Consider the following 12,437-nt stretch of genomic DNA (forward strand, 5'->3'; position numbering starts at 1 on the left):
CCCCAAACATGGAGCAACAAGATTCAACATGCATCACTTCAATAACAATGGAGTAACAAATGTAATTTACGCATATCTATTCCATTTATATGTGTCTACATATTGTATGTTGTTAATAACATCGATTCTATAAAGTGTATTCTTATATAGATTGGTTACAAATTTTGTAGGATTTGTTTGGGAATAAGATTCAACTTACTTCACTTCAAATATAGGTTTTTTTATTTGCGTTTGTCCTTATTAATTCATTAGTTTTGTTAAATTAATTGTCGTTGTCTTTATTGTTTTTATACCACAATTAAGTTCTAATTATTTTTTTATTTCAACATTTTTTTTTACTTGGCTCTTAATATTCAACTTGAAACACTTTCAATGTCAGATTAGATCATTTAATTCACAAACAATATGATCTCAGCGTTCACATAGTTATCATCCTTTGCTATTTTAATTAACCCACTTTCTAATACATCATGACTGTTTTTGTATCAAACAGATATCATTTCTTTCCTCATGGTAAATACCATATTTAAAGATGTATTACTTCAATATTTTCTCTCTTCCTCTCTCGTTCTATCCCGCCCTTCTATTGTCTCCTGCACTTTATCTCTCTTTCTTGCCATCAGCCCCTACATCCCATCGAAATCTCTCTGCCACCTTCTATCTCTCTATCATTTCCATCTACATCTTCCTCCATCTCTATGTCTGTCTGACTCTCTCCCTCTCCCTACCCATCTACCAACATACTTTTTTTTTCCCAGCCTCCCTCCCCTTTCGATCTTCTTCCATCACAAGCATACTCTATACATATCTCCCTCCATTATGCGCGCTGCATCTATTTATCTATCTTCCTCTTTCACCCCCCCTCTCCCTCTGTCATCCCTCTCTCTCCCTTCACTTCCTCCCAATATTCATATCTCACTGACACAAACCGTTTTCCATTTATTTCCTTTTGAATACATCCCAAAAAATTTTGCATTCTATGTTTCTCTATGTCTTTCTCCCTCCCTCTCTCCCCATATGTCACATGGTCAAATCCCGAGGTAGGACAAATGCTCGAAGTCAGCGCGTGGCGGCCTTAGTGCTTGGAGAAGAACACTGAGCAGCCTTGATCTCTTGTAGCGGAAATCTTTGCAATAGCTTAAGTATGCATAGAAGGGGTTAGAGGAGAGGGTGGGGACACAGCCCCATTGGGAAATAGGATCATTGCATTGATATCACAAAGAGGTTACATCGTAGTCATGAGCATTACATGAGGGAAGACAAGGGATGATATCGAAGTAATGAGACAAGGCACATCACGCCTTGGTAGTGTCACTCTCGCCACTTGAGGCCTGCCGCTCCGCATGCGCACACCTGCTGGCCCCAATGCTACATGCGTGCCCTTGGGCCAAGTGCCACGCGCCCATGGGCATGGTGATTACATACGCCATCCTAGCCTTGGCGATCACACACGTCGTCAGCACCCGCACTAACACCTATCGCGCGGTCCGCTCGAACGCTGTTGTGCTCGGTGCCTCAAGTTGGGCGCTGCGCGCCCAATGCTACATGTGGGATATAGGTTATCGGACAATTGATGGATGATGATTTCATACAAACAAAATGGGACTGAATGGATGTCCAGTCATTCATTTGTCAATGATATTTCATTTTGTTTTGATCATCGTCCGTCCTTGATTCATCATCGTCACCCTTCCATCATTAGTCCCATTCTCCCTTTTGTTTGCAATGAAAAACTGATCGAGTGATGTTCAGATGGATGATGAAATGGACGAAGTATGCACATAGATGGATGAGAGAGAAGAATAGAGAGGGGGAGAGAGAGTGAAAAAAGAAGGGTGGGAGAGGGAGGGAGAGGGGAAGAGAGAGAGAGCAATAGAAAGTGATAGACGTCGAGCAAGTGAGAGCAAGAGAGAGCAGTAAAGAGGGAGAGTGATAGAGACGTAGAAAAGAGAACAAAGAGAATTAAAACGAGAGAGCGAGAGATAGTGTGAGAGACTACGATGACAACAGTTGACAGTGGTATCCGTACCCAATAATCATTGTTGCTGCACGTCCTTTGTTGTCGTTGATGCACGTCCTTGTTGCTTTTTGTCTTCGTCCCCATAATAGGGGGTCATTGTCCATGTTATCTACAGTCCTCTTCCCCATTATCAGCGGTCAGTGATTGTCATCTTTGTTGTCCACAATCGTCATTGATGGCTGTCATCCCCATTGTCCATGTTTGTCATCCTCGTCCAGAACATCATCATTCATCCTTCATCGTCCGTTCCATCACTCATGTCATCAATCATCCTTCATCTGCAATGGACGATGGAAATCACTTAGTTCAGTCATCCATTCATCGCTCCAGACTATGACAGACGACGGTCAGTCATCTGTCCAACAAGCCTTGTTGCAGATTTAGGGGTAGACAGGGATGATCTACATTTCCAATCCAGTCAAAGTAGAAGTGTCAATATTTTGAAACATTGTAAAGTTCCTTTAACAAGCATACTGTGGTTATCTGCGAGTATAGTTCCAGATTGTTCAGGACTTGAATGATGGACGAGAGGGGACGAAGATTGTCCCGTTGGACGTCCAGATATCTCAACTTTATCCGAACGGTCTTGTCCAGGGATTCATCCATTGAAGAAATAAATCATTCGCGTCCCCACTTGCCAGTCTTGTCCCGTCAGGAGAAAAACCGTCCTGTCCCTTGTCCCGGACGAAAACAATTACATTTAAAATTTTTAATATACTATTCTAAGTTTTTAGGAAAATATGGAGAGAAAATGCGGAGGTAAATAGGGTTAATAGCACGGTACATCCCAAACTATGTCCAAAATCTGCGAGTTAACCTTAGCTTTTTTTTGGCACGGTATATCCCAAACTCACTAAGTCGACTGAGATATATCCCGCTGATGACGTGGAGTCCATTGTAGCTGCTAGGTGGATCTCCGGCCAGATTTTTACTTGGCGGAACCCACCTGGCAGCCACGCTAGATTCCACGTCATCATCATGATATGTCTACCTGCCAAGGGTTTAACTTAAAGAGAGAGAGAGAGAGGCATTCTAGAGAGAGAGAGAAGGAGAGAGAGAGGTTTTAGAGAGAGAAAGAGAGGTGTTCTAGAGAGAGAGAGGCGTTGTTCTCTAGAACACCTCTCTTTCTCTCTCTAGAACACCTCTCTCTCTAGAACACCTCTCTTCCTCTCTCTAGAACCTGCCAAGGGTTTTCCGATAAGAGAGAGAGGCATTCTAGAGAGAGAGGTAGAGAGAGGCGTGCTTGAGAGAGAGAGGTTCTAGAGAGAGAAAGAGAGGTGTTCTAGAGAGAGAGGCATTGTTCTATAGAACACCTCTCTTTCTCTCTCTCTCTCTCACCATCTCAAGCATGCCTCTCTCTCTCCTTCACTCTCTCTCTAGAATGCCTCTCTCTCTCTTTAAGTTAAACCGTTGGCAGGTAGACATATCACGATGATGATGTGGAATCCATCGTGGCTGCCAGGTGAGTTCTGCCAGGTAAAAATCTGGCCAGAGATCCACCTGGCAGCCGCGATGGACTCCACGTCATCACCGAGATATATCTCAGTCGATTTAGTGAGTTTGGGATATACCGTGCCAAAAAAAAGAAGCTAAGGTTAACTCGCAGATTTTGGACATAGTTTGGGATGTGCCGTGCTATTAACCCTGGTAAATATGTACAATTACTTTTGCGCAGCCCAAAAAAAGTAAGTACTTTTTGCAAAATCTCAAGGAATTAATATATCAGTGCCACGTGGCAAGATCTCAACCGTCGATTGGACAAATTAATATACCTTTCGAGATCTCCTGGGACGGTTTTTCGTCTGACAATAGGAAAACAGTGCCGTCCGTTCGTCCCGGGACGAATTTCTGTCTCGGTTTTCGTCCAATCTCGCGGACGGGACGATTTTCTCGTCTCGAGACGAAAAGATCGCCCCGTCCGCGTCCGTGCTCTATACTCCGCGCCGACCGAGGGCAGGTTCGTGTGCGAGAAGGGCCTGCGCTGCGGACTTGCGAACCTCGCGCCGACCGTCCATGGCCTTCGCCGCCACTCCCAGCGCCCAAATCCGCCGATTTGAAGCCCTCGGCGAGGCCTCTCGCCGCCCATTGAAAAGGATCAGCGCAGAAAGAAAAACCTTTTCCACGAACAACATCTTCAGAAGTAGACGCGAAAATGTAGCCCGTTGTTCGCTGGAATCCAGTCTGGGGGACGTTTCTTTGCCAGGAAATTCGGAAAAATCGAAGCTTGGCAATGATCTAGACGGCTCGGATGCCATTAACGAGTGCATTGGCGGGTCTGGCGGTAATGGGGCGTCTCCTCCGGGCGGCGGAGGCCATGGCGGTGAGGGTTCTGGCCCTGAAAACGAAGACGGAGAGCAGCCCGAATCTCTGTTGAAGTTTGAGGAAGTAATGAAGGAGGCAGAAGCTCGTGGTGTGAAGCTCCCGGCGGACATCGCTGAAGCTGCCAAGACTGTGGGAATAGAGAAATCCCTACTCTTCAATTATCTTAATTTGCAGGTCCTACTCTTTCTAGTTTTTTATTCCTGTTTTTTGATTTAGTTAATTGGTGTGTTGACTTGGGTCGTTTTCTATAATTGTTCTACTGAAAAGGAGCTGGCTTGGCCTATTGGTGCGGCTATCAGGTGGTTTCCTTGGCTCCGAGACCGCATGCTTGTTGATCGCCAGTTTTTGTTTAAAGTTGGAACAGAGGTTTGCCATTGCTCGCAATTTTATTGAGTTTCTTTGGGATTTAGGAAAAATTTTGAGTTTTTGATCATTTTCGAACGTTTTTAGATTGTTATTGATACCTGCTGTGCGACGGTGGCTGAAGTTCAGAAAAGGGGAAAGGATTTCTGGGCGGAATTTGAACTTTATGCAGCAGATAGTTTGGTAGGAATTGTTGTTAACGTGGCCTTAGTTGGTTTGTTGGCACCATATGCACGTATTGGTCGGCCTTCTTCGTCCTCAGGTTTTTTTCCCAGCGTGGCGCGTTACTACGATGCGCTTCCTAGCAGGTTAGTTTTATTTAATTTTCCTACTATATTTCCTGTCAAACCATCAAACTTAATAACATTTCCCCGCTTTCTTGGAACTTCGCTGTGTGGGTTTCTCCGAGCTTTCTTATGATAGAGTTATAAGTACAATGAAAACGGATCCACGATTAAATTGATTATTTGGAGGCATGTTGAAAGAAAGCCAAATGGCGTTCTATTGAAGTCAAGCTAGAATATGAGGGGAAGGGGATGGTAGAAACAAGAATTTCGGAATTCTTGGAAGAAGGCTGTTCATCAAGAAGATACTTGTCAAAATGTAGCGGCTCAGCTTGATATTCATCTAGAAGATGAAATTATAATCCAACTTAGTGTCTTACACGTGATATTTTATGGCCGTAGAGAAATCATGTATCTGTTTGGAGCTCTGTCTCTGAGCTCTATCATATCCATTTGTCTTTGTGCATAGTGATATTTGGGGTCCATTCCAAAAGGCCACTTACAGGGGAAAAATATGGTTCATTACTATATTGAGGACTGCATGCGGATGATATGGGTCTATCAAATGAACCAGAAGTCAGACTTGACATGATAATTCCAGAGTCAATTTTCTCTCTGATGAAATGTCTATTCGTCTCCACATGCTTTGTTTTGTTGTGTTGGTCGGGGTTGTGTGCTATATCAATAACTGACTTACTGTTACAATGCAAGATGGTCAGGGTGTTGTGGGGAAAACTCAAATCCTCAAAAATCACTCTGATCCACAAGGCTTCATATATTCCTTAAGCAACAGATCTGAACTCTGCTTCTATATTGGATCTGGCCATGGCCTTTTGCTTCTTACTTCTTCACATAATCAAGTTCCTGCCAATAAATGAGTAGTACCCTGATGTTGTCCTCGGTTGTACTACGGACCTTCTTTAGTCAGCATTAGTATAAATGTTTACAGAATAATGATAAGCCCATACCCACTGTCTGTTTTAGATAGGATAACACTCTACGGGCGACCTGTCAGTGCGTTTCCCTCTGGTCGTGCTTTAATTGACTTGAGACTCCTACAAAGATGGCTATATCTGGTTTTACATGGGTCAAGTAAGTTATGTCTACCCATTAATTTTTGGTACTGCTCCTTACTGACAGGAGTGTCATTTTCACATGGGCCAAACTTCATGTTTGAATCAATGCAGGTGCAATGGGTTTGCATTCGGACATCCCAGTCTTCTTTAGGACATCCATCATATAATTTCACTATGTAATGGATATACCATATCTTGAGTGGGCCACTTCACTTCCCTGAAGATATCTCAAGAGCCCCAAAGAACTTGATATCGAATAGTTTTGATGTTTGTCTGCTCAACTCCTGAATGGCCTTATCATCACTGCCTGTGACTATAATGTCATCCAAGTAGACCAACAGTGCCACATGGGAAGTGCCAAACAGTGTTAAGCTTTGCCATGGGAGAAAATGTTTCATTGTAGTTGATACTGCTCCAGTGATCCATCCGAGTTGTACTTGATGTTGTAATCCCACTTACATTAAAGTATCTTTCTGCCAAGAGGAAGTGGTACTAAGTCCTAGGTTTCATTCTGTAGATGAGCTTCCATCTCTGTATCCATGGCTGACTTCCAATGAGAGCCATTCATTGCTTTTATCTCATTGCATGGCTGATTCGATCCTCTTGGGATCTATGAAGGAAATTGCAAGAAATTGAGAGAATGTAACACCAATCAATGTCAAGAATAAAAGTCAATTATTAAGAATGAGCAACCACAGGAATAATAATTGGAAATGGAGGAAAGAATAATAATTTTGCCGTTAACTGCACCCATTGTGCCGTCGGTGCCACCTCCGCTCAGTCCCAGAGCCTTCCACTACATCACCTGCGTCATGTCTTGGGGCACACCATGTGCTCAGCCTATGTTGGCATTGCATCAAACAGCTGCTAGGCGCGAGCGATAGATCTGTCTGGTGCTTCTGAAGCAGTTCATTGACTATTCTCCTGCTGCCCCCTCGAGCAGTGGTAATCCAGCACAATTAGAACGTGCCTACAAATCTCCTTCACCATCCCCAGTGGCATCCTCGGTAGTCCTCATACTTGATCAGAGTCAAGAGTTTGCCCGCTGGACAATCCTTTTGAAGAACACAACTGTAGGTAGTTCTTTTTCTTCTTCTCAAGGAATGAATGGCTTCCCGCTCCTTCAGGCCAGCGCTTGTTGCCTTCCGGCCAAAGAAATGACCATCTGGATCACGGCGAATAATTGCAGACCCTTTTCATCATCGATGCCCAAAAGCATTGTAAACACTCCTAGAGGCCTCATATGCACCTATGCTTGGTAGGCTATCCATTTCGACAGGAATTTCGTATCCCCACTTGATGTGAAACTCTGCTTCTTCCTGCTTTCACTGCTTGTCATTCTCTATCATCACTTCCTATCAAGTTTGACGTGAATCTTGTGGAAGGCCTTCTGCAGTGCTTCAACTCGCCTTTAGGACTTCTGCAGTTCTTCAACTTATGGCAGGCCTGCCGGGCATGTGGAAGAAGTGTCTTCTAATTGAGGAGCGTGTCCATCTTCTGGTGCAAGGCCGGGAAATATTCCTTGGTAGTGCTCCCATTGATCTTCGCTGAAGGTCAGTAATGTGGAGTTCAATTTCTTGGGCGCTGCCTTTTGGACTCCCTGTCTTTGATCATGATGATCCCTTTCGGCATGCTCCCCTGGTCGGGTCATCTGCGCTCTGATACAAAATTTATAGGATCCTGCTGGGGCTAAGAAAGACGATTGTAATATTACAAAATAGATCCTCAATAAACTTCCAAAATTTAATTGGTGAGCAAGGCGAAGAGAGGTAAGTACGAGAGATGAGAAGGAGAGATGGGAAGATCATTGCCTCTGGGAAGATAGGGGCAGCCACTTACTCTGCAGGAAAGATCGTCTTCAAGAAGTTGAGAGAGAGAGAGGACATGGCCACAGAGGATTAGCTCAAAAAAGTATAAGTGCAACTCACTTGTCAATTGTCCCATGCCGTTGTCTGATGCTCCCTTGCACCATTAGAAACGGTTCTTGAACGTTATCAGGCTGGGCCTCCCAACTGGGTCGGTGTCTCTGATAGACCTGGCCCAATATCATATCACAGTGTCACCTGGGAGAGGCATGGCGCTAATATACATGCCTGATGTTCCGTGTGCCCTGTGATCCTTTATAAACCTGTCTGGTATTCAATCATGGATATACATGCCTGATGTTGGAAGTAGCCAGTTGAGTTCTTGAAGTCTTACCAATCTTGTATGGAGGTACCAACGCAGACTTTCTCCATCCATAGCGTTATCTATAATGTCAAAGAATTGTATCTCCAGACATGGATATTGACAGGAATTGAGCTTTGCAAGCCTGAGCCATCCCTCCTGATGATCCCGTGGTAACTGGAAGTTTTTGATGACGAAGCACCCACTGATCATACTTCATTGGTACCTCATCTTGGTTGTGGGGGACAGGTGAGTCGCGTGATGTGACGGTGGCCCTGATTCTTGACTGTTTGCCATGGAAGCCTGAACTTCTGAAAATTCATCCATCTTCTGATATAAGTAATCCAAGACAGATTGATCTGGCCCTGGTGCTGGCAGACAGATTGATCTGGCCCTGGTGGCACTATTGTTTTACATGTTCCGATCTGACACCTGTTTATAGAAAAACCAAATGGCAATGAATTGAAGACAAGCTAGTACACTAGGTGAAAAGTTCCAAATTCTTGTAAGACGACGGCCAGATAGAGCTGCTCAGCCAGACGTTCATAAAGAATATAAAGCATATCCCAAATCAGGGTCTTATGGCAGGTATTTATACCCATAGAGAGAGACATCAAGAGCCAGTTGGAACCTCTCTCTCCCCCCCCAAAATCTGCGAGGCATCCTGTTGTCATTTTTCCCTTTGCTGATTTTTTTTCGAAAGATTTTCCCTTCGCTGATAGGTCTTCACTCAGGGACTCTTTCACTTTTTTCCTTCACCTTTTAAATAGTTTTAATGATTTCTCATCCCATGGATGTGTAGATGCTTCCTCACTCCAGAAAATCAGAATGTCGACTGTACATGAGAGGGAGAGGGACAAACTAAGTGGGGTAGAGCCCTATAAGTAATGCGGCCTGTGAACTCCGACAAGATCAATCAATTTTGGCCTGTTGAAGTAATTATTTTCCGTACTGTGTTTTGTCATGGATCCACTACTTTTCTAACTTTCATCTTTTCTTGACTAAAACACAATATAATTTAGGGACATTTAAGGGTTCATTTTCATTGACACCTTAATCCTAACCTTGTTTAAATGAATAAAATCTAACTAGAGACAGTTTTAAAGTTTGCTACTGTATTTCAATCTCTTCTAGTGTCTTTGAGGCTGAAAGGTCTGGGTATCCATTCTCAATCCAGCAACGTCTTGGGGCATACTTCATTAAGGTATGAGCCTATCTCGTAGACATGGATGTTGTTTGCACAGTTTTTTTTATGCTTGATTATAGTGCTCTGCTAATTTTAGCTTAAATTTGTTTCTTGAGATGATAGGTTGATAGCTCTTTTTCCGAGAGTCCTGAGTTTGATAATGTCTTTCTGATCCATTGAGCGTGTATAGGGGGTCCTTTATGCCTCCGTTGGATTCTTTTGTGGGCTCGTTGGCCAAGGCATTGCCAACATGATAATGACAGCTAAACGGTAAGTAACTCAACATTTTTCTGTGTGTTCAAAGCTGCCGTCTAAAAAATAAACCATTTTTTTTTAACTGATGTTATTTTAACATATCTTTGCTTGATTTCCCCCACTTCACTTCGCCCTTTTTTTCATGGGACCATCTTCCTGGCCGTTTGTCATTGGCAGGTCTGTGAAGAAAACAGAGCACGATGTTCCCATTCCCCCCCTCATCAAGACTGCTGCTCTCTGGGGTACCTCCTTCTAGTATTTCTCTTATTTTTTCAACTTAATTGACAGAGAGAGAGGGCATGAATGGTGTGATGGCAGACCCATCTCTTAGTTTGCTACTTGTGGCAGGCATATTTCTGGGGGTGTCATCGAACACGAGATACCAGATTGTCAATGGCTTGGAGCGTTTGGTAGAGTCCACGCCGGCCGCCAAGCGGGCTCCTTCTCTTGCCATGGGATTTACCGTTGGCATCCGCCTCGCCAACAACTTCTATGGCGGGCTACAATTTGTCGATTGGGCCAGGTGGAGCGGCTGCCAGTAACATCTATCTATCTATCCATCGATCCACCTCTCTAATATGTTGTAGAACATATGCGCCTAATCATGGTTGCCTATTTAGTCATGCTTAGGCAATCCCTTTTTTGTATTATTGCCTGTACGGCCCTGATGATATGGATTTTTCAATAGCCTGATGGTCTCTTGCTCTTCTCTCTATTTCTTTCTGTCCATATCTCTCTTCCTATCTCTATCTTAATCATCTCTACTTCTCTCTCTATCAGTCTTTCTTGTCCCACCTCTTTTTTCATCTCTACTTCTATCTGTAGCCCCCTTGGCCTTCCTCAAATTCCCCTCTTCTCTTTGTATTCCCATCTGTCTTCCGTATTTCTCTCTCTTTCCTCTCTTCCCTCTCTCTGCTCGTCATCTCTCTGCTCTCCCGTTCCCTCGTTTTTTGCATCTTCTTTCGCCGTCTCCCAAGCCCCTACTTGTTGCTTCCTCTACTCTCCTCTCTCCCCCTCTTCTGGTTATCAACCCCTTTTTCTCTTTCGTTTTATCCATCTCTTTCTCTCTTGATTGCCTCAGTTTTCCTTTTCTCCCCTCTTTTCTGTGTTTACCTCCCTCCCATCTCTCTCTCTCTCTCTCTCTCTCTCTGTACACACACACTCTCTCTCTATATATACATATATGTCATTGTCTCTCTCTCTATATGTGTGTTTTGGGTTATGGAATGACACTTGTCATCGGTCACTCGACATTTTTCACAGTGAGGGATCCATGATAGATGAAGTGATGGTGACCGATGACCTGATGAAATACCTGTGATGGGTGATGTGATGGGAATATTTTAAATGATATTGGTGACATTGGTGACAATATTTTAAATGATAAAAAGGGGAAATAATATTGTTCTATCTTTAGAATAAAAGGAGAAATATAATGCTCAAAATAAAAAAATTAAAATTGTAAAAATATTTTAAATTATATGGCCAGTCAACTGACAATGCCTATACCTCAATATTCTCTCTCGAATCTTGCTACATTATTAGTCCATATTGGCAGAACTATTTTGGTAACTTGTGGAGAATAAAATATTTTGGTATAACATTGAAGGATTCCTGACAATTCCTGGTAGAATGTTTAAGGATTAATATCTTGTTTTACACTGAAATTTCCAAAGAGACTTATGTTATTCATTAGTTTATGATGAACATCATGGGTTATAGGCTTGTAGTCCCTTGGATTCATACTGTGTATGACCTAATTGCTCCCATCTGTGAGAGGATATTCTGCTTTGTAAAGGCATCAAGGACTACAGTCCCTATATCATATTATATGGCTAGTCAATGGACAATGGTGAGGTGAAGTCAGAGGGAGACTGAGATAGAGAGGGACACAGAGAGAGAGAGACCAAGAGATATAGGGAGAAAGAGCAAGAGGGAGACCAAGAGCGAGAGACCAGATGGAGATTGTGAGAGAGATCAGAGAGGGAGAGGGGGGGCGTCTGAAAGAGAGGGATACTGAGAAATAAAGAGTCAGAGAGAGACTGAGACAGAATCAGAGAGAGACCGAGAGAGAGAGGGTCAGAATTGGAGAGAGACCGAGAGAGATAATCAGGGAGAGACCGAGAGAGAGGGAGAGAGACTGCGAGATCAAGAGACCTACATATATAAGTATTATTTGTTGGTATGTCTTTCTGTCCCTTGTGATGGGGACGCCCTCCGGGATGAGCAAACCTGTTATACAAAATACTGATGCGTGACAAGACAGGAGACATGACTAACTAGACATCACACTCTTGTTTGTCACCACCCGACAACCATCCCGTCATGTCTGAGCCGTTTGGTTGGGGACGCAACATTCCCTAGTTTTGGGGCATCAATTTTCCTGTGCAAAAAACTCAACAGCCAGGTTGTAGGGGATGTCTGTCCGATACCCGTCCGATATCCTATATCGGACAACCAATATCCGATATCCAAAAAAATGGGGACGGTTTCTGACACAGGATATCGGATATCGAACGGATACCGACAGTCATGTGTACAACAGATATTGGGACAGATATCGAACTGTTAAGGACGAGGCGATCTCGGATACCGGATACTGGAATCTGATATCCGGATATTAGAACCGATATCTGGATATCTATATCCGGTATCAAGAGAAAAAAATCAATATTGAATATGATTTTAGATGATTTACGTTAACAACACCCAAATTTTTTTAGCATTTTATTACCTCATTTGATATATACACCTCGAAATCTTTG

At 43.3% G+C, this 12,437-nt stretch overlaps 1 protein-coding gene across 1 annotated transcript; it reads left to right on the plus strand.

Moving 5' to 3' along the window:
- Positions 1 to 3,957: 3,957 nt before the first annotated feature.
- On the plus strand, positions 3,958 to 10,362 carry LOC144715613 (protein RETICULATA, chloroplastic-like). Its single transcript, XM_078590558.1, has 7 exons — positions 3,958 to 4,516; positions 4,610 to 4,708; positions 4,793 to 5,013; positions 9,366 to 9,435; positions 9,608 to 9,687; positions 9,850 to 9,914; positions 10,021 to 10,362. Exons 1-7 carry the CDS (start codon positions 4,034 to 4,036, stop codon positions 10,212 to 10,214), a joined length of 1,212 nt encoding a protein of 403 aa, XP_078446684.1. The 5' UTR covers positions 3,958 to 4,033; the 3' UTR covers positions 10,215 to 10,362.
- The last annotated feature ends 2,075 nt before the right edge of the window (positions 10,363 to 12,437 follow it).

Source organism: Wolffia australiana, chromosome 19, assembly GCF_029677425.1.
Source record: "Wolffia australiana isolate 7733 chromosome 19, ASM2967742v1".
Classification (NCBI taxonomy): domain Eukaryota; kingdom Viridiplantae; phylum Streptophyta; class Magnoliopsida; order Alismatales; family Araceae; genus Wolffia; species Wolffia australiana.

What these genes read in the sequence shown, in the direction of transcription:
- LOC144715613 (XM_078590558.1), top strand. Translation starts at nt 4,034, where the DNA reads ATGGCCTTCGCCGCCACTCCCAGCGCCCAAATCCGCCGATTTGAAGCC. An exon ending in TCAATTATCTTAATTTGCAG is followed by an intron (nt 4,517 to 4,609) that starts GTCCTACTCTTT and finishes TCTACTGAAAAG; the next exon opens with GAGCTGGCTTGGCCTATTGG. An exon ending in TGTTTAAAGTTGGAACAGAG is followed by an intron (nt 4,709 to 4,792) that starts GTTTGCCATTGC and finishes GAACGTTTTTAG; the next exon opens with ATTGTTATTGATACCTGCTG.